General features: G+C 40.7%; 1 protein-coding gene across 1 annotated transcript; it reads right to left on the reverse strand.

The window, feature by feature from the left end:
• Positions 1-9: 9 nt before the first annotated feature.
• zgc:153896 (uncharacterized protein LOC569930 homolog) lies at positions 10-16,371 on the reverse strand. The gene is made up of 6 exons (XM_055651232.1): positions 15,985-16,371; positions 14,232-14,377; positions 12,775-13,398; positions 11,054-11,300; positions 9,989-10,115; positions 10-2,729 (listed from the first exon to the last, which is right to left on the reverse strand). The coding sequence occupies exons 1-6, from the start codon at positions 16,250-16,252 to the stop codon at positions 2,669-2,671; spliced, it is 1,473 nt and encodes a 490-aa protein (XP_055507207.1). The 5' UTR covers positions 16,253-16,371; the 3' UTR covers positions 10-2,668.
• Positions 16,372-22,611: the final 6,240 nt, after the last annotated feature.

Below are 22,611 nucleotides of genomic sequence, written 5' to 3' on the forward strand. Positions count from 1 at the left end.
AACAAACTGGAGAACATACATACAGACTTTTAAAACACACTAAAAATTTAAAAAATATGAAAAAACAGACAGACTGTTGGCAGGGCTGTATCTTTTGTTGCTGGACTTTATCTTGCACTTAACATTATTCCATTTATCCTGTATCTGTACACTGTGGACGGCTTGATTGTAATCATGTATAGTCTTTCTGCCGCCTGCATAGCATTGAACAAAAAGCTTTTCACTGTACCTCGGTACACATGACCATAAACTAAACTAAGTTTGGGAAGGATGATCTCACAAACTGCTCGCCCTATCAACATCGCCTGCCCCATTCCAAGGAAGAGTTCAGTTCTCACTTAGGCCTCATTGGAGTCATCTCAATACCAAAGGATTGCCAAAAAAGGAGTATGTAGTAGCAACTGCTCATTGTACTTCACTTTGAAATTCAATTCCATTAGTTTTGGATGTGTGGATGTAAAAACTACATTTTACTTGTTAATATATCATATAAAATATGCCTAAATAGGGCCCAAAAGTGAGATTTTGTTTCTCTTGTTTCCTTGTAGATCAGAGAGAACAATTCTTCTGGGTACATAAGAAAAGCATTGTCCTACCTACACAAAAAACCACACAGATAAACAGATGGGTTTTTTTCTTTGGTCATATTAATTAAAGGATTAAAATTGGTCAAGATACCAGGGGGTTGTCCTTACAGTTCTTTGAACAGTGCCTTAGAATATTCCCAAAGGTCAATTAATAACTATCTTATCTGAAAGATGGTATTGAAGAAAAAGAAACGCATTCATTTTGCAATAAAATGCTCATTCAATTAATTTATGCCAATACATTGTTTTCATTTTACATAATTAAATCTCATATATTAATCAAATTTCCAAATTGGTGCTTCAGTTTTGAAGAAAAGAGAAAATTAATCATGTACCAATTACATTCTACTGAATAAATAAAGTAAATTATACAAAATGCAAATGGGAAAGGCAAATTGCACCTTATATTTTAAATTAGCATCTCCAGGAACTGAGATGATTCACCTCCATAAACCACAAACATTTTCTGATGAAAGGTCATTATAGAAACATTGAAAATAGGTACAGGAGTAGGTCATTCGGCCCTTCGAGCCAGCACCGCCATTCAACATGATCATGGCTGATCATCCAAAATCAGTACCCCTTTCCTGCTTTTTCCCCATACCCCTTGAAACCATTCGAGTTTCATTCTTTCATTTAGTTGAAAGGTTAAATGGCAAATAGTTTTTTTATTTTTTTATTTTTTATTTATTTTTATTAGAAGTACGGCAAGTTACAATAATACACAACACATATGTCTTAATACATTTTTTGTACCGCTTCATTTTTTGAACTTTAAGGAAAAGATAGTAAAGGAAGTAAGGAAAGTGCGCAAGAGTCGTGAAGGTGCAGGAGAGTGTTGAGAAAAGAAAGCCCCTTAGAAAAGAAGTTAGAGAAGGAAGTAAAGAAAGAAAGTAGACCCTAGAAAAGAAGGAAAAAGAAAGTAGAAACAATCGCTCTATTATAATATTAAACTCCGCAGAAAGGGGGCTACCAATCAAGTCTATTTTTGTTGTTTTACCCCCCGTTGCCAGATCCTGATACCATTTATTTATTTATTTATTTATTTATTTTTTAAATCACTATTGCACCTCATGCTTGTAATAGTTCCAAAAACGTAGACCACGTCTTTTGGAATCGGTCTGCTTTACCTGCTAAGAGGAATCTCATCTCTTCCAGATGTCGTGTTTCAAACATATTTGATATCCACATTTTTATTGTTGGTGTGGGCGCATTTTTCCAGAATTTAAGTATGAGCTTTTTTCCCATTATTAGCCCGTAATTGAGTAAAAAATGGCAAATAGTTAAAATATATTTCCAATATTGTTTCTATTTCAGTTTTCCAAGTATTGACACTATTTTACTTTGGTAAAGTTCTTCAATTATGCTGGGGGGTCTGAGAAATGGATAACCGCAAGTTAGCCGCAAACTTACATTAATGTACAATATATGTTTCATGGAAGTTACAAAAGTCCACAACTGGCAACTTTAATGGACCCACTCAGACCCCACAGCTAAAGAATAACAATGTATGCCACACCTTAATATCTAGACTTCTGTCTCTTTAAATCTAAAGGCTTTGTATGTAATGTCCATTGAAAATCCTGTGACTGATGCTTTGAATGTCTCCAAAACATGAACTCCTGCCCTGGCTTAAATGTAATAGCAGCATGAGGGTTAGGTTAGGTTTTGCCTGGCTTTCATCTTTTTAATGAACTGAAATAACATTTTTTAATACATTTCACTTTCCATCCGCCTCATTGGAGACCTTTGAATTTTCTTTAATCAGAATTCAGTGTTATATCTTTGCACTAAATGTTGTACCCTTTATCCTTTCGCTTTGCACTGTGGATGCTTGATTGTGTTCATATATAGTCTTTTTTTTTGACAGGATATCAGACAAAAGATTTTCACTGTATCTCGGTACACATGACAATAATAAGCTAAATTAAATTGAACATTGTTAGGAATGGATAAAACTATACTAAAGGGAAGGGCCACCACCTACAGTTTCACAAGGAAGATAATTCTCACATATTTCCAGTTTGCATTAACAGTTTGAATTTGGTGAGGCTAATAAACCGATTGCTCCGATAAGCCATTTAGAACTTAAACTCCTTTATTGGAATGTGGGAATCACTGCAAGGGTTTTCACGCTTGGATCTGGGAAAATAAAGCACAACTTAAACATTATATAACTGGTCATTCCTAAAATTAAAAAAAGTGAAGCAAAGCTACTTACATGCTAACATTTTAATCTACTTACAATAATTGTTACATACCAATCTAACATGGCTTAGACAGGGGAAGTTTGACCAAATTAGTTTCCATTATTGATTCCAACAAATATTGAAGATTATAGAATTTCACATGCATTCCTTTCCTAATCTATTTTTGTGTTTATAATTTAATGAAAACAAATAATATAATCTCACTTGTAAACTACTTTTCAGATCAGCAGATGCGAAGGTTCCACTTTCCCGAGTTATTCACGAATTATCCTGAGTTATTATTCATTAATTCTCCCGAGTTTTCCAGCCGTAGGTACTCAGGGCATCAGGTAGGTCAGGACGTTTTTTCCAGCCTGATGAAAAATGTCCACGACTAAAAAATAGCCCCGAGTACCTACGCTGGTATAACGAGCCGCTACGATATATCCACGGACTCTTACGGCCTCCTACGGACTCGTTACGAACATTCTGCGAGTTTGAAAACTCGGGAGAATTTGTGGATAAATCAGGAGAATTTGTGAATAACTCGGGAAAGTGGGACAGGCCCTTTAGCAAGAGGGTGTTAGCGAGGGTTGTTACCTAGGAGTGCTAGCAAGGGGATGTAGGCAGATTAAACAAGTGAGCATGAAGTTAGGACATGGAATAAAATGTGGGAAAAATTAGAGAATATCCACTTTGGAAGAAACAATGAAAAAGCAAATTATTACTGCAATCATACATGGGACGCAAAGGGCTGACATGCAGGTACTATGTGTAATTAAAAAGGCAAATTGGCATTGATTTTACTTCGGAGTCACGTGAGGGACTCCATGAAAGAAACCCGCTACGACGCATGCGTGTCATATCGCATACACGCATTGAACGAGTCAGAAGTGGGAGACGACGTCTCCCTAGAGAGAAAGGCAAAGAAGCAGGTAAGAGACTGCAAAAAATTTTTCCACTTACCTTGCAGGTAGGAAATACAAGAAGCTGCAGGAGCTGGAGGGAGACTGCAGAAATATTGCAGCCAGACCAGCAGCAGCAGCCGTTAGCGCGAACCCTCCGGAGAGGATTCCCAAACGGCTATTTTTAGCACAGAACAGCTGTGCCCGACGTCGCTCCCCGCACCGGCAAGAGACTGCTGCCGGGCGGGAAACAAAGCTACACGGCCCGGGGAGTTTCTAGACCAAGTCGGGTCTATTTTTAGATGCAGTTGTTCGGCGCTCCGCAGCTGATTGAAGCAGCTGCACCACCGGAGAGAGAGAGAGCCGACATGGGGACAGCAGCCCATGGACCTGCACTACGGGGTCCGTGGGGCTGCGGGAGGAAGGACGTTCCTCCGAAAACGGCAGGCTGAAAACCAGTACAGGTAAGAACAAATTTCCCTTACCTTTTTTGGTGCTTTTTCCAGAGTGCTTGCTGTATTCTGAAGAGACTGGTGTGTTGCTGAACAGCAGGGAGCCAGCTAAGGACGTCAGGGCACAGCCACAGGTCGTTACTGGTGTGATGCTGAACAGCAGGGAGCCAGCGACTGATGTCAGTATAGAGCTGAAGGGCTGTTGTTTAATGACCAGCAGCAGCCAGCAATAAATGTCGGCACCAGCATCTCCCAGATGGGAGCGAGTGCCAAACTTCACCCTAAATGGGTAGAGGTGCCCGTGAGTACCAGGACCATGGGGAACGGTCCAGTGCCCGTAGGCATGGGGACGGGCAGTGGGATATACCGCGTGCGACTAGTGCCCGAGAGCACCAAGGTCGGCAGGAGCGGTCCCATATATTAAGCACCCGCGACAACTAGTGCCCGAGAGCATGTAAGTCGGCTGGAGCGGTTTGCTGGAGTAAAATTCTCCATATTGGCAGGCTCCGGGATTGGAGGTAGCCACAGTGGGCAAATAATAATATAAGTCCCACAGCAGTTTCCCATATGGGCTGCATGAAATGTCGGACGCCTCTGAGGAGGGTATGGAAGGTCTGACGGGGTAAAGCCTGAGCAGGTGATGGAGCCATTGTCCCCTATTGAAGGGGGGGAAAACAACCTGCCGAACATGATGAGCAGTACTGCCAGCAGAACTCACAGAGAATGATTGCGAGAGGATGGCTGTGAGTATTGAAGGACTGTGAGTCCACCCATCAACTTCAAGCTAATATTTTTGCTGAAGTGTTGGCAAGGCTTCTATACCCCGGAATATTGTGGTGCTCTTAATGTAGCCATTGTTACAGGTGCATTTGCAGACATGTTGGGAAGGCCGTTAGGAGTTGGGAAAATCCGTAATACTCTGAAAGGTCTCATGGCGGGCATAACAGCTTTGGCCCGCATGTTAAATAAGGTGTACAAAATTAGTGACCACAAGGATGCCATTAGCACTATTTTTTTGCAATGTGCAGTTTGAAGGGCCATTAAGCCAGCTCTAGACCCTAGTTCGCTATACTATGTAAGCAAAGGGCTATAGACCCCGTTATTTGGGGGGGAGACCTGTCTAAACAGGTAAAGAATTGGCGAGGAGGCTTGACTTTGGGGCTGATTAAAGCATCCAAAGGTTATCTGGGGAAGACATTAACCTCATGTGCATCCTAAGAGAGGTAGTGTTTTTGTAATTATACTACAAAGAATTGGGCAGAGGTACCCAGCAGCAGCGTCCTGTTTAGGGTTTGGGCCGGGACGACCACTGTGGAAGATGCAAAAGTAACATTAACCTTTAGGCTCTCCACAACCGCATATGAAACCAAGAAAAATAACTTGGTTACCACCAATACCATGGAGTTAGGTGAATTTGGGGCTCCAGCATTAATAGGGAGCACGGAAGTTGGAGGGACATTGCAACTTCATGTTGAAGCGTGGTGTAATATATCTATGGACAGATATATCCTTAGCAGTTTTAAGGGATATCTGATAGAGTTTCTACACAAACAAAACCCTCCAGTACAACATATACCGGACAGATATACATGCTGGTAATGGAATAAACCAAACCTGAACAACAGGATTTGTCTCAAATATCTTTATTAGAAATAAGAAAGATGGGGGGAAAAATTTTAAACCAGCGTTGGGACTGCTGCAACACCAAAATCATAGAGTAATGGTATAGTTGGATGATATCCTTAGCGTTGGGTGGGAATAACTTATGAATCTTATTGTGGGAATGTTAGGCATGTGGTTGCCACTAAACAATTGTTTGAACAGCTGGGATTCATTATCCATCCACTTAAGTCAAAATTGACACCATTAACACATTTAATATGTTAATGACTTTACTAATATGGAAAGCCACAGAGTTTAATGGGCGCATATATTATAGAGGTCATTTATTTTGGCCAATGGAAAAATGATAGAAGCTATAAAAGAATTACAATGTTGGGAACACAATGTTAAGTATTGCTCCAAACCCAATAGTTATTCACAACCCGTCTGTGCTATTACAAACAGATGCCAGTGCAATTGGTTACGGTACAACTGATACCATCTCGAGCTATGGGGGAGATGGAATATATAAGAAGCTAACCTACATAACACTAAGGGTTAGAAATGTTAAGTGCATTTCATGGGCTAAAATCTTATTGCTCAGGAATGAAACTGCAGCATGTTAGATGGTAGATAGATAATACCTCGGTGATGGCATATACAAGTCATATGGGTGGAAAGATATCACCAGCTTGTGATGAATTGGCAAATTAAATTTGGCAATGGTGTGTCCAAAGGAATATTTGGTTATGGGCTACGTATCTACCAGGGATACTAATTCAGTGGCAGACACCAGGTCACGAAAATTTATTGAAAGTACTGAATGGATGTTGGATAGAACGGTATTTGCTAAAATCAGTAAAGTATGTAAGGCCGGATATTAGGATCGCATCCAGGGTTAAATCACCAGTTACCGAGGTATGTATCATTGGTACCAGATCCTGAGGCAGAAGCTACAGATGCTGTTTCACTGCACTAGGGGAGGGTTTTCATTTATGTATTACCTCCTTTTCTACTTTATAAATTTGGGGTACTAAGGGACATTCAACAGGAATCGGCATCGGGGATGTCTTAGTACCTGATTGGCTTACCCAACTATGGTTTTCCGGGGTACAGGACATGGTGCTGGAACCATGTATAACGGTAGACATAGTCCTAAGTTGCTGGTGCATCCAGTAACTGAGGATAGCTATCCATGTCATAGAAAATATTGATTTAGTAGGTTGTAGACTCTAAAACACCGCTACGGGACATGGGGCTATCAAAAGAACTGTGGACATGATCACAGCAGCACGAAGAAGGTCTACACAATAACAGTATTTAGGTCATATTAAAATGGACTAATTACTGCCATAATAACTTTCTGGACCACAGAAATAAGGATGTTCCGGCGGTGCTACAGTTGCTCACCAGCCTGCAATATGGATGACTGAGTTTCAGCACTGTGAATAGTGCCAAAAGTGCATTGTCAAGTTATTGGTGGCAAGGAACAGTAAGACAGTCTGTGGGATCACATCCTCTGGCAGTTAATAATTTTAGAGGATATGTTAACACCAAGCCACCAAAAAATAAGATACAACCATATCTGGAATGTAAGTGTGGCTTTGATCTTGCTAAGGAATGGGTCGCCGGCTACAGCATTAAATCTGGATAACTAACTAGAAATGGTAATGCTGATAGCGCTAGTCACAGCGCATAAGCTCCAGTTATTGCTAAAAGTAAGACTGGATGGCTTCACTATTGCGGCACGAAGTTTGGGGTTTTGTGATCCAGGACCGTATTATTAAACAAAATAGGCCAGGATCAGCGGGGCAGGTCATAGAATTGATGGCCTACTCGGAGGACAATGCCTCTGTATAGTAAAGTACGGTTTTGTTATACAGTAAAGGGAAAAAGGCTATCAGAGGCAAGGAATTGGTGTTTAATCAGCTATAAGATACTGTACCATAGATTGTAACTCAGACCATTTCACGGTGGCTGAAATATGGGATATGATAGGCGGGAGTGGACAATAACATATTTAATTCTCACCCCACCAGGGCTGCAGCTACATCTGCAGCAAAACGCCTTGATGTATCCATGGACCAAATCCTCAGGATTGCAGGATGGTTGTTGGAGAATATGTTTCAGAAATTTTAACAAACCAGTTAGCAGTATGGGAACGTTTTTTCGGGGAACAATTTTAAGTTCTGTATGATAATTGATCCCTGAAGAATACAGGGTTATGATTTGAATTAATTCGATATTATTTATCATTTCCATTAAAGAATTGGTATGAATGCTTTGAATATAATTAACAAATTTCTCTCTAACTACCAAGGCAGTTGTGAAGCATGGACTCGTTTTCCACGGCATGAGGTCACAGAGCTTTGAAATCTTTCATGGAGTCCCTCACGTGACTCCGAAGTAAAATAGTAAGATTAAACGAGAACTTACCAGTTTGAAGTTTGATCTGTATTTTATGAGGAGGAACGTTGAGGGAATACATGCCCTCCGCTCCCACCCTCATAGGGTCAAATCTTAAGCTGGTATCTCTTTGATAATCTTGCTATTTTAGGTCAATATAGGGTATCTGTGACCTCACACCGCTGCTTTGAAGGATGACACGCATGCGTCGTAGCGGGTTTCTTTCATGTATTCCCTCAACGTTCCTCCTCATAAAATACAGATCAAACTTCAAACTGGTAAGTTCTCGTTTAATCTTACTATTATAAAGGATATGTAGTATAAAAGTGGGGAAGTTTTGATTCAATTTCCTGGTGAGACTGTACCTGGGCAATTCTGAACAGTTTTGATCCCTATCTTTTAAAAAGGATATGCAGACAGTGGAGACGGCAATGAAGATTCAGCAGGGTGGAAGATCATGAAGAAAGGTTGAGCAGGTTGGGCCTATTCCGTTGGAATTTCGAAGAATAAGAGATGATCTTATTGAAACGTTAAAAGCAACTCTCACCCCCTGGCTATTGTAAATTTTATGTGGTAATTTACTGGCTGAATAAGAACCCATAATATTCAACAGAAACTTTGTGAAGTTGAGCTTTTGCATTGGCAAACACCACACAATAATTACAAGTATACACCATAAGATCAGAATAATAGTTTGAAAAATTGTAATTGTTTGCCAAAATAAAAAAATAAATCGTACTACAATCAGTAATGAAAAAACATTTGATTTCCATTGCCAGTAATGGTAGTGAAGGCAGATCCAACCATCACCTACAAGGGGAACTTGGATCCAAACATGCATAAACCTTTGCAGAAACACAGGGAAACAGCAGTGGGTTGGGACTGGCTGCATTGCTCTTGCGCTGAGCATGCGGTTGCAACAAGGAGACCGATGCTCGCACCAAGGAAGATGATAAACCTAAACCAGTGCCCTGTTCACTTAAATCCTAAGTAAAGGCAGAGCTAAATAAGTGGAACAACATGAAGAAATCCCTATCTTTTAATGAAGTCTACCCAAGACTGCGAGCTCCTCGATGTTCAAATCCGCAGGAGGGCCGATCCCAGGCAAGGGATCGCAGACTCCGATGGTAAGTCCACGGACCAGCAGTGGGGTTCAAAGTCAGTCTCGAGCAAGGCCACCAGCTCCATGATGTTAGGGCAATGTCAGAGTGACCGGAGATACGATCCGGAAAACAATCACATCTCCAGCATGATAAGAATTTGAAAAAGTTTCCCCCGACCCCCACCCCCACTCCCCACATAAAACAAACCAGAGAACATTAACACATGCTTTTTAAAACACACAAAAAATGACAAAAAAAGACGAAAAGACAGACAGACTGTTGGCGAGGCTGCCGTCGCTGACGGTGCCACACAGCTTAAGGTGATGCAGCAAGACAAAGCCTTGTCTGCCAACACAAAATAATCACATGGGCCTTAAATTTGGGTCTGAGATCTTGCCAAGAGTGATGGACCCAATGCTAGTGAAATCAATACAATATTTAATAGTCCCAGTAACTGAGGAAGAGCAGTTGAGGGAGAGAGCGTTTCTGGCGACACTATGTCAAATTAAAGTGGAGCAAGAATGCTTTCCTGAGAAAGTGGACTGTTTCCTCTTGGAAAGAAGGTGGCAGAAGTTCTAAATGTCACAGATCAGAAAACATCAGAAAGTAGACCCTTCCTTGACTAGTTGTGTTGAGTCTTGTTAGTTTATTAGATTAACGTCAACTTTCAGCTGCAATTTACAGTCATTTGGGAATATTGACAAGGAAGCAACATCACAGTTGGTTGCTTCAACATTTCCTTACCTTTTGTTTCTTTGAATGGCACTCCATACAACAATAATTACAAATACTATGGCCAGAAACGCAAGGACAGCACCTAACCCTATGACTGCAGAGGAACGAACTGATCTGGTCTGATCCTCCTGAGGTCCTAAAAGAGAATGAGATGAATTTAACTTAGCGTTTTTTCTGGAGTTCTTTATTGCGTTTACTTTTTAACTTACAGTATGTATACAATTTTGCCAAAATAAAAGGACCCATCACTGCAGTAGTCTCAGGTGTGGGTTAGGAATTGTTGCACTGATGTGAAAAATAAGAAAAAACTTTCAAAAGACTCTTTAGATTAGTTTATTTTTAATTTAGTTTAAGGATGCAGTGTAGAAACAGGTCCTTTGGCACACCGAGTCCACGCTGACCAATGATCACCACATGTACTATCCTACACACTAGGGAGAACTTACAGAAGCCAAACAACAGTGTGATTTCTGAGGAGATTGGTCCCCAGACCTTGAACTCAGTTTGAAAGAGTGAGTATATGGGTTGAATGCAGATTTTGTTATGGTTTGACAGTTCTGTCTAGTTTAGAATCAGAGCCGAATGGGTTGTCAAAGAATTTGACATTTTATGGATGCATCTTGTTCTGGCAGCCCCAGAAAGTCAGAGGTAAGTTCAAATTCCCCAAATTCTCCTTCCCCCCAATCTCATCTCAACAACTCACCTCACCCAAGGTCATGGCGAGCAGACAGAGCTGACCACAAAAGTGTTCAAAAGCCTGCTATTATGACAGTTTCCTGGTTGTTAAGTTTTAGCCTTAGAGATACAGCGCGGAAACAGGCCCTTTGGCTGATCTGGTCCATGCCGACCAGTGATCCCTGCATATTAACACTATCCAACACACACTGGGGACAATCTTTACATTTACCAAGCCAATTATAAAGTTCCATAATAGCTGATCAATTATGTTTTCTGCTTACATTTTGACATGTATTCGTTTGCAGGCAACTATAAGTGAATAATATATTTTCCATTTTAAAATTACATGTATGTCGTAAAATGCATCGATGCATGGAGAAGGAACTCTTTCAATACCTGGGTAATCTGGTATTTTGTCAGGTGAACCTACTAGCATCCCACGAGTGAATGCCAATGAGCCATTGTTCGGTTCTGGTGTCACTCCCAATAACTTGCACATCAAGGGATAAGTGTGAATACTGTCAAAGGGCTCTGCCAGGTAAGAATGCTGGAAATCTGGGCCAAATGCTCGGAAAATCATCTTCATGTCCATTTCTCCATTGTCAAATCCATGATCTCCTTTGTTGAAGTAAATGATGATTCTCTGAAATAATAAATGGTCAGTCTTCCCTCCAGCATTTGCAACTAGCTCAGACAATGAGGATTTCTGCGATTATGTTTTTTATTCAGAAATTTCCAAATGTTGTCATAATTTAATCATTTTACTTGTTTATGTCACATAAGCCCTTGAATGTTCAGTAAAAATAATGGTGAGGCTAATAATAACAGTGTCCACATTTTTTTATATATGTGGGAATCAGTCAACAATTTAAGACAAATGCAGAGATGGATTCAATTGGGAAGCTGGAAGCCAGCGCGGAGAATGTGTTATGAAAATGCAGCTGTGTATAGGAAGGAATAGCAGAAACGAAGTGGTAGTAACTGGTTCAATAATTCGTGACCAGGTTGTTAAATTGGACATGTGTTAAAGTATAAGGCAGCAGAATTTGGACGTGCCTTTCTGCAAATATACTCCCAATATCAGTGAGCTCCTTTCGAGAATGGTAAAGCAAACATTAAGACATGCTCAATGTTGCTATTAAATGCACCTTACAGTAATGACAGTTCTGGTCTGGGAATGTTGTGCAGCACATCTTTCTTGACAAGGAAAACAGTAAATAAAAGAAGGGGTATATAATTAAAGAGAAAGAAGGGTAGAACAATGGTGCAGTGAACCAGGTTCCGTCCTGACTTCTGCGGTTGACTGTGTGGGATTTGCATGTTCTCCTTGTTTCCCCCTGCTGTTCTGGTTTCCTCCCACAGTCCACAGATGTGCAGGTTTGTAAGTTAAATGGCCATTGCAAATTGCTCCTGGTGTGTAGAATGGGAAATTTGAGAGAATACAATGTGATTAATGTAGGATTAATGTAAATAGGTACTTGATGGTTAGCACACCTTGATGGGCTGAAGGGCGTGTTTCCCTGCTATATCACACCATGACTACCCTATGACTATGGCAAGGGAGCCACTGCTTTGCTGCTTGGATATTTTGTGCTGCCTGAAAATATGAATAAAAAGGATAGAAAAGAACAGAAAGAATTGTTGATGGAATCAGCACCCACAGTAATCATTTTTAGTATATTGTTGACAACGCACTAAAAGAAATAAACATGTTCTAAAAGAAGATACATTTACATTAGTTAGCCATTCATAGTTTCACTTAATTCCTTATGGAACATATAAAGAATATGTAGATTCATAAGATATACACAAAATACTGGAGTAACTCAGTGGGTCAGGCAGCATCTCTAGAGAAAATGGACCGGCATTCTTCGGTCTGAAGAAGGGTCCCAAACCGAAACATCACTTATCCATTTTCTCCAGAGATACTGCCTGACCCACTGAGTTGCTCCAACATTTTGCGTCTATATTTGGTATAAACCAGCAACTGCAGTTTCTTTTAATTACTGTGTAGATTCATAAGGTTTGTTTATATTTCATTTCTCTCAGCTGCCATACAAATAACTCTCCTTTTTATACCTCAAAATTAAATTGAAACAAAAGCACTTGCCACTTACCCCATTAACAGAATACCCATTGTCTCCATAAACAAAGATGGGCAAAAGACGATCATTTTTGCTGTAATGAAAATGTTCAGGCATTTCTTCCTTTTTATATACTTTTAAATGTGGATGTGCATTTTTCAGTGCCTGGTAAACTTCTTCAGTTTTTCCTTGTTTGGGCAAAAGCATCCCAAATCCTCCATAGTCTAATAATTCGAACTTGACATTTTTAAAACTGATGTAGTTTGAGAGTTTGATTTCATTAATTTCAGGCTTTTTCTTTACTGTTGTCATCCCATGGTCTGAGGTTATGATAACGTTTAGCCGGTCTTTCAGATTGTGCCTATCAATGCTGGATATTAAGTAGCCAATGGTTCTGTCAATCTGTCGGATTATATCACGTCTCTGTGGTGTTTCTGGTCCCACTTTGTGTCCAACGCCATCAGGCTCTCCATAGTAAAGCGTTACAAAATCAAAGTCTTCCTTTTCAAACCAATCCAAGACCATATCGATATTTATTCTCCATTCTGTCTCATTAGCATCAGGGTGAATCAGTGATTCCCCCAGAGATCTGTAGATTGCTTGTCCGCCATAGGTCACATTTCCTCCTGGATAGTGGAATGATGCTACTTTTTTTCCCTGTGTGCAGAAGTCGAAATATGTCCTTATTTTTTTCATTTTATCGATGACAATTAACTCCCAGAAGAAAATGGGAGTGGCTCTTCTAATGTTTCATTGGAAAAATACGTACTCAATGTGTAACATTTGGGAACTAGGTGGGATAGGTGCCTTGATCAGCCTGAAGAGTTAGCCAGCCTCAGCCAGAGTGACAATAAGGTTGTTACAATAGTGCTCAGCACAGCTGGTGTAAGAAATCAATGTAAAATCCTACTTTTAGTTGCTCTATGTTCTTGAAAAGGCTAAGCTCAAGATGAAGATCAGCCTCAGAATTATGGCTGAGAGTGAGGGGATGTGCTTTAACTTTAACATTGAAGTAAAGGTCAACCCAACAAATGTAGCAATAGGAAATTAGAAGAAGCTCATTTAATGACATCATCTAAAAGGAAGCACAAGCAATGGCTGACTCTTACCAGGTCCTAAAAGTATGTATAATAATTCACACTCTGAACCTGAACCAACACTGATCAAGTTAACTTGTGTGACCCATGACCTGTTCTAATCTTAGTTATGTGAAGAAATGATGCAGCCATTAGTTTAATATTATAGTGGAGAGAATGCAAACAAGCACTTCAATGCAACATCACTATTGACCAGGTTAGTAAAAGAGGAACAGGTACATGGATAAGAAAGGTGTAGAGGTATAATGAGCCAATCTACTGGGATTAGCATTACGGTCGGCATAGGTGAGGTGCACCGAAGTGCCCACTTCAGTCTAAGGTTCTATTTAATTTGGTTTAATAGATGATTTGCTACAAATGTAACAATTACACAACTCAAAGTATGAAAAATACCTGGTTTTGAGCTGTGATCCACAAAGGAAGTACTCCATTATCCCACCATGATGTCTTCCCTAATGTAATTTTATGAGGTAGTTTAAGCATAGTTTTTGTGTTGTAAAACATATTGTGAACAACTCCATGATCTTCAATCCACCGCCCTGTGAAAGGAAACAAATATTACTTCATGGACGGAGAGCGGGAAACACAAAGAATGTTTGCAACTGCAGTTGAATTATTTGTAGAGTTCCTGGAATTTTAGAATAGATCTTCAGGTTTACAGATACATTTGTGAAACTTACAATAAAAAGTTGTTATTCTCATTTGGGTTTCAATGAAATAATGGTAATCTGCCAGCTATGTACTTGTTGTACCTCGACTAGAAACTTAAAAAAAGTTCCTTATGCCCAGGAGACCTGGACGGAAATCTCTGGAGACTTTGCGCCCCAGCCAAGGTTTCCGTGCGGTTCCCGGAGGTTGCAGGTGGTTGCAGGTAGTAGAAGCAGGGAGGGAGACTGACAAAAACCTCCGGGAACCTTGGGTGGGGCGCAAAGTCTCCAAAGGTTTCCGTTCAGGTTTCCTAAGTGGGACAGGGGCATAAATCAGACTAAACAAAGTGAATTTGATTAAGGGGAACAATGAGCAAAAATCAGGTCAATTATTCTATAACAAAATCTTCTTTATTTTAAGGAATCCATTCCTGTGTTTCACAACCATAGTAATAAAGGAAAGTGCTGACAGACCATTTGGCTTGCTCTGAAGGGCACTTGATAAAATATACCCTTTAATCCCATTTTACTGCCTGGAGATCAGAGATTAAAAGCATGATACTTGTTCACCTAACTTGAGCTGTTAAAAAAAAAGATGATTAGACCATTTTATATTTTGGTAGGAGGGTATTATCTCTGGAGAAAAGGAATAGGTGACGTTTCGGATCTAGGCCCTTCTTCAGAACAAGGGGTCACAGTTTAAGAATAAGGGGGAAATCCTTTAGGGCCGAGATGAGGAAAACATTTTTCACACAGAGTGGTGAATCTCTGGAATTCCTTGCCACAGAAGGTAGTTGAGGCCAGTTCATTGGCTATATTTAAGAGGGAGTTAGATGTGGCCCTTGTGGCTAAAGGGATCAGGGGGTATGGAGAGAAGGCAGGTACAGGATACTGAGTTGGATGATCAGCCATGATCATATTGAATGGCGGTGTAGGCTCGAAGGGCCGAATGGCCTACTCCTGCACCTATTTTCTATGTTTCTATGTTCAGACTCTCGACCCGAAACGTCACTTGTTCCTTTTCACCAGAGATGCTGCCTGACCAGTTGAGTTACTCCAGCTTTTTGTGTCTATCTTTGAGTTTATTGCCATATGCACAAGTATGCTGAGGCACAGGTACATTGAAAATCTTGCTCGCAGCAGCATTGCAGGCATATGGACAAATGCAACGCACAAAAAGATAAACTCTGCAAGATTGTAAAAAGACAGCAAAATCAAGCCATTAGTGCAAAACAAAATTAGAAATCAAGTACATGCTAAACCAAGTGATGGACCATAGTGTTCCATTGCCGAGTAGGAATAGGTTGTGCATTTTGGTTCAAGAAGCTGAGTTGTAGGAAAGTAGCTGTTCTTGCATTCTGATACATAACTGCTACCAATTAATCTCATTGTAATATATTTCATTCTAAATTGTGTCCACATTCCGTCATGAATAAAACAGTAAATTAGCCACATTGAACAAATTCATTTAACATTGTAACTTTACTCTGAAATCCCACCTGTGATGGTTGTAAAATGAGATGGCGATGTCATGGTTACAAAAGGTGGGTTAATATATTTTGCCTTTACTCCCGTTGTTACCAAATAGTCCAGGTGTGGTGTCTCGACGTCCTGATCGTAATCCCAGCGAAATCCATCAAAAGAAATCAACAAGAGTTTATTTGGCTTCTTGCTGCTGTGGGTCTGTTGGATTGGCACACATATCACCACTGCTACCAAAACCGATGTCGCTGCTATGAAAATTAGAATCTTCATATCACTTCCCATGTTGAGTTAATCCAGATGAAGTTGTTCAGCGACGAAAGGGAACGACAAAATGAAAGGTGGCAACTTTAATCAGCACTTTTCTGAGTGTTGATTGCTTGCGTGTATCTTTTATCTTGATCTAAAAAGACAAAGGTCGTTTGGTTTTATATTCTGAGTCAACACATTTCTCTGATAATTACCCAGACAAATTGTACTCTATTAAAACATTTCCCGACTTTTGACACACAGTACTAAGTAGTTAAACCTGTATTAAAGGGAAATTATAAACCAGAGTTGCAAGGGGTGTAAAGGGTTTTCTCTTGGTAATTTCCATACAGTTGTTGAACAGATCAGTGAGAAATTGTTCCCACAGCCTATTAATTTAAGGCAATTCATAACCTATTAATTCTCAAAAAAATAGTAGCTATGATCGCTGCAACTAAATATATACGCTATGATTCCGATAGCTGCAACTAAAGCCATTTGATAAATGGATTGCAATCATGGACCATGCAGTAAATTATGACACCAACGCTAATCTAATTTCACAGTGCCATTTTGAAATTCTGCATTCTAACCTGGTGCTTGCTTAATCTCTCGGAGCAAGACATGACAATAATGCCTGAAGGATTTTTCTGCTGGAGCTATGCAATGTGATAAAAAAAAAATTACAAGTTAGCTTCAGGCTGCCTCCCAATGTTGTCAATGTTAGTTGCTGTGGTTCTCTGTGATCAGTGGGCTATTGAAAGACATTTGCTGATACAAAACATTGTTATTTTGGCTTCTAGTTATCCCTCAGGTTGGATAGGCTGATGGAGCTTCCTTTAGCATTTTCTGTGACTGCAAAATGATGGGAGTTGCTGTAGAAAAGGGAGGAGAAAACATGAGTGAAGAGCTCTCAGAAGTCTAACATGCTTTAAGGAATATTTATCTCACTTCAACAGGAACTGCGGTTCATGGTCTTTGCTTTACAAATGACTGAAAAACAGTGGCCACAACTGCAACATCAGAGCAGGGCAAGGATCATAATGTTTTTGGGTTTCAAGCTCCGAGCTCCACTTAAGGACTGGGCTAGTACTGGCTTTGACGCTCTTTTTAAACTGTTTTTCCCTCTGATTCGCCTTCTTTCCCACGAGCATTCGGGTGTAGGTACCATCGAGAGACTTGGAGAGTCCATGCCTCACACCCATACACAACAGCATTGTGTAAATAGGGTTCAGGCTAGCTTGGTGACTCAAGGTGTCAGTTGAACCTCTTATTTACAGGTAATGACTACCTCATTTGGCAATTGGATGGTTCACAAGGAGCAATAAGAGAAGCTCTCCAAAGCCCCCAAAAAGGAGTATTGTAGGAGTATTATAAAGAAGAAGCTTAGAAAACAACATGTAATTATGGCAGCGACCAAAGGGACCTAATTATAGATACAAAATGCTGGAGTTACTCAGCGGGAAAGGCAGCATCTCTGGAGAGAAGGAATGGGTGACGTTTTGGGTCGAGACCCTTCCTCTGACCTGAAGAGATGCTGCCTGTCCCGCCGGGTATTTTGTGTCTATCTTTGGAGTAAATCCATTCCTCCTTACACATGAGGACCTTCCAGTTAATTTCAGCTAAATAGTTGAAAAATCAAGAAGTTTATATCCTTCCCTACTGCACATTAAGCATAATAGCCTAGTGGGCCACATTGCAAGATATGAGACACATTGAGAAAGAGCTAGGCTGTAAATGTGGGCCTTAGACATGGGGTGGAGATTGCGAGTATGGTTCTTAGGTAAGCCATCAATTATTTCCAACAAAAGAAGAACCATTTTTTGTGCAACACTGATACATTGGAGCTATAAGAGAGGTTGGGCAAACAACAGATACAAGTAGCCACAATGAACGTAGCTTAATCTGGGCCGAGTGCCAATGTGATTTCATCATCTATAACCCCGAAGGGGGATCCTTTCGGAAATTGATGTTAATCTGAGTTGCATGAATGATATTTATAATAGCAGCCATTGGAATACTGCCAAATGACGCGAGGAGTTTGTCTATTTGGCATCCAACGAATGATAGGAAGCTGCCAAAAATACATCAGATCTAATTTTAATCATTTTCTTACTTGATTGTGTTATCTGATCCATCCACATGGTCCAATCGTTAAGCAGAACATTTTTAATTAAAATGATAAAATGATACTGCTTCAATTTTGATTGAGAGAGTATTCCCTATATTATAGGAATGTACTATAGTTTTTGGAATTCTAGGAACAAACACAAGAGTATTCTAAACATGCCACTCAATGTAAACACCTAGTTTACAGCTAGATCAGTGAAATTACTCTATTTCCGTGTTCAGCCCATGATGAAATGAGTTGCCCATCTTGCCATTCTTGTACCTATTGCAATGTCTATAAAAAATAAAGTCTTGCTTTGTTGCTTGTTTGTATTTTTGTTCCTGCTTCAATAAGTTACACAAATAAGTTATTTTGGAGAACCCTTTAGCTGTATTATTGACCAACATGTGCTTTGTGTGTTTTGCTAATCTTTCATTAATGTAATCCATGAATTGTAGCCTGCACCACCTACCAGATCGTCATTTGTGTGATGACTAGTCAATGCTGATCAACAGTCCCAAATCTGGACCTGTGCAATGTGATCAACAGCCCAATACATAATATCCTGGATGCATGAACATTTGATTATTCATTTATTGCCCAAAAACATAGACTCCATCAGATATCACTGACTCCCCCCTCTTTTTCTCCCCCTCCTCCCTCAAACACCGTCCCTCCCCTAAACCCCCCTCCCCTCCACACACCCCTACCACCTTCCCTCCCCCTCCCTGCTCCCCACCTCTCCCCCCCGCCCCTTATCTCACCCCCCTCTCAGCACTCCCTCTCTCCTCCCCCCCCCCCCCCTTTTGCTGCATGCCGCCTCCCCCCCCCCCCCCACAACCGCACGTTGGGGGAACAGACCCAACGGGTCTGCACTTGGTCTAGAATATATATATATATATATATATAGTGGCTTGCAAAAGTATTCATACCCCTTGAACTTTTCCACATTTTGTCACGTTACCACCACAAACGTAAATGTATTTTATTGGGATTTTATGTGATAGACCAACACAAAGTGGTGCATAATTGTGAAGTGGAAGGAAAATGATACATGGTTTTCAAATTTTTTTACAAATGAAAAACTGAAAAGTGTGGCGTGCAAATGTATTCAGCCCCACTGAGTCAATACTTTGTAGAACCACCTTTCGCTGCAATTACAGCTGCAAGTCTTTTGGGGTATGTCTCTACCAGCTTTGCACATCTAGAGACTGACATTTTTGCCCATTCTTCTTTGCAAAATAGCTCAAGCTCAGTCAGATTGGATGGAGAGCATCTGTGAACAGCAATTTACAAGTCTTGCCAGAGATTCTCAATTGGATTTAGGTCTGGACTTTGACTGGGCCATTCTAACACATGAATATGCTTTGATCTAAACCATTCCATTGTAGCTCTGGCTGTATATTTAGGGTCGTTGTCCTGCTGGAAGGTGAACCTCCGCCCCAGTCTCAAGTCTTTTGCAGACTCTAACAGGTTTTCTTCCAAGATTGCCCTGTATTTGGCTCCATCCATCTTCCCATCAACTCTGACCAGCTTCCCTGTCCCTGCTGAAGAAAAGCATCCCCACAGCATGATGCTGCCACCACCATGTTTCATAGTGGGGATGGTGTGTTCAGGGTGATGTGCAGTGTTAGTTTTCCGCCACACATAGCGTTTTGCATTTAGGCCAAAAACTTCAATTTTGGTCTCATCTGACCTGAGCACCTTCCTCCACATGTTTGCTGTGTCCCCCACATGGCTTGTGGCAAACTGCAAACGGGACTTCTTATGGCTTTTTTTCAACAATGGCTTTCTTCTTGCCACTCTTCCATAAAGGCCCGATTTGTGGAGTGCACGACTAATAGTTGTCCTGTGGACAGATTCTCCCACCTGAGCTGTGGATCTCTGCAGCTCTTCCAGAGTTACCATGGGCTTCTTGGCTGCTTCTCTGATCAATGCTCTCCTTGCCCAGCCTGTCAGTTTAGGTGGACGACCATGTCTTGGATGTTTGCAGTTGTGCCATACTCTTTCCATTTTCGGATGATGAACAGTGCTCCGTGAGATGTTCAAAGCTTGGGATATTTTTTTATAACCTAACCCTGCTTTAAACTTCTCCACAACTTTATCCCTGACCTGTCTGGTGTGTTCCTTGGGCTTCATGATGCTGTTTGTTCACTAATGTTCTCTAACAAACCTCTGAGACCTTCACAGAACAGCTGTATTTATACTGAGATTACATTACACACAAGTGGACTCTATTTACTAATTAGGTGACTTCTGAAGGCAATTGGTTGCACTGGATTTTATTTAGGGGTATCAGAGTAAAGGGGGCTGAATACTTTTGCATGCCACACTTTTCAGTTTTTTATTTCTAAAAAAATTTGAAAACCATGTATCATTTTCCTTCCACTTCACAATTATGCGCCACTTTGTGTTGGTCTATCACATAACATCCCAATAAAATACATTTACGTTTGTAGTTGTAACGTGACAAAATGTGGAAAAGTTCAAGGGGTATGAATACTTTTGCAAGCCACTGTATATACACACATGTTACGTATATATGATAAAGCTATCATTTAGGTGCAGGACCTGGTCATTATTTCATACAAGTACACATTTTCACCCATTTAGCCACTAATTGATAACAGAGCTCTGGATTTTCCAGTCAACCTCAGTAAATGGGAGAGGACAGGAAGGGTAAGCCAGCAGGAGAGGGAGCATGTTCTTGCCTTACTGATTCTGAGCTCAACATACAACAGCATGTCCTCCATACGAAGAGGTTCCAGGCGAATCTCCTGAGACAAAATGCCAAAAACCATTTGGTGGATTGTCTAGTCTGCCTGATAGAATGAGAGGAAAAGGTGCATGGGGAAATCCATCTCTTTCCACTTGCTGGACCTACTATTTAGTTTAGTTTCGAGATACAGCATAGAAACAGGTCCTTTGACCCACCGAATCCCAGGCCACTCCATTCAGAGCTCTGATTGTTATTATGTGAGAGTAGACTGATGTTATTCAAAATCAGAGGGATGGCAAACAAGCAATAGATGTTACTAAGATGTCTGCGTCATCCTAGACTAGAGGTGGACCTCGAGCAGAAAGCTTGCATCTGGATCAGAGACCTAATAACCAGGAGTATTCTATTGCCATCAATGGGCTGATGCTACCATGCAGGAGTTGAACATTTATGTTGGTATGAATCTTGAAGCATTGAGGACAGCTATTTGATCCCAGTCACGGTAGAAGCACACTCCATTATTTGTGCAGTTCCAAGAGAGTTCTACCAGGATTGTGCAGTTTAAAAGTGCATTCATCGCTCAGGATATTGGCTTTCCTCTTTCCAACACTGCCATTACACAGGTGTCCCATTGCTAAATGCCCCAGACCTCAGCCCCTATCACTGCAGGAAAACACATAGGTGAACCATTCATGTCATCGTGTAGTCATCAGATTTCTTTTGTTATAATGCACTGACATTTATGTCTATTAAAATCTTTTGTTCAAAATGTTCCATCCATAGCAATTCAATGAAATGTGCAGATGGCAGGATGATGGAGGCTTTGGAAAGGTGGAACATTGCATGATGCTCAGTCTGTTATGCAACCCTTTTGTTTGTTTATTGATTGACTGTTTTTGAAAGCAAACACCTCATCTGCGGTTTAATTTGCTGTAAATGCCAAAGTCATTGCACCTTTTCCCTTTAATGAGGAGATAAATCTTCTGTCGTTAAGTCTAATTTATTGACAGATATATATAAACTAATCAGTGTCAGGATGCTTTATAGTTGTCATTTATTTATTTTATCTTACACTCAGTCAATGTATTTTTTCCAGACCCTTACATTTTCAAGAACTTGAACCTTTTGCAGCACTAGGAGGAAGTACATGAACTGATGTCTTTAATCAGACCTGACCCATTAGTGAGTCTGGTCCACCCACGAGCACAGAAAGGGACAACGGTTCTCTAGCCGATGCGAGGATCCGGACCAAGGCAACGTGTGGAAGCCCTGCAGGAGCATGGGGGCTCGACTGGATCAGGTGCTACTCCAACAGACCGAGGGCACGGGCCGGACACGGTCTGCAATTACACAGAGCGGTGGACAATGCCTACAATTTGGCTTGGGCTGGCTGACCCTGCTGCAACGCCAAGACAATGGGCCTTTATGGCCAGCTGCACTAATGCAACTTGGACTTTAAAAATGGCGCCAAAACCTGGTGGCTCTTGTATATTGTCCTGTGGACTCTTTCCATACACGTTGTACTTAATCTAGGGTTATGCTTATGTATAGTAGTACTCTGCTGAA

This window comes from Leucoraja erinacea, chromosome 20 (assembly GCF_028641065.1).
Source record: "Leucoraja erinacea ecotype New England chromosome 20, Leri_hhj_1, whole genome shotgun sequence".
Lineage (NCBI taxonomy): Eukaryota > Metazoa > Chordata > Chondrichthyes > Rajiformes > Rajidae > Leucoraja > Leucoraja erinaceus.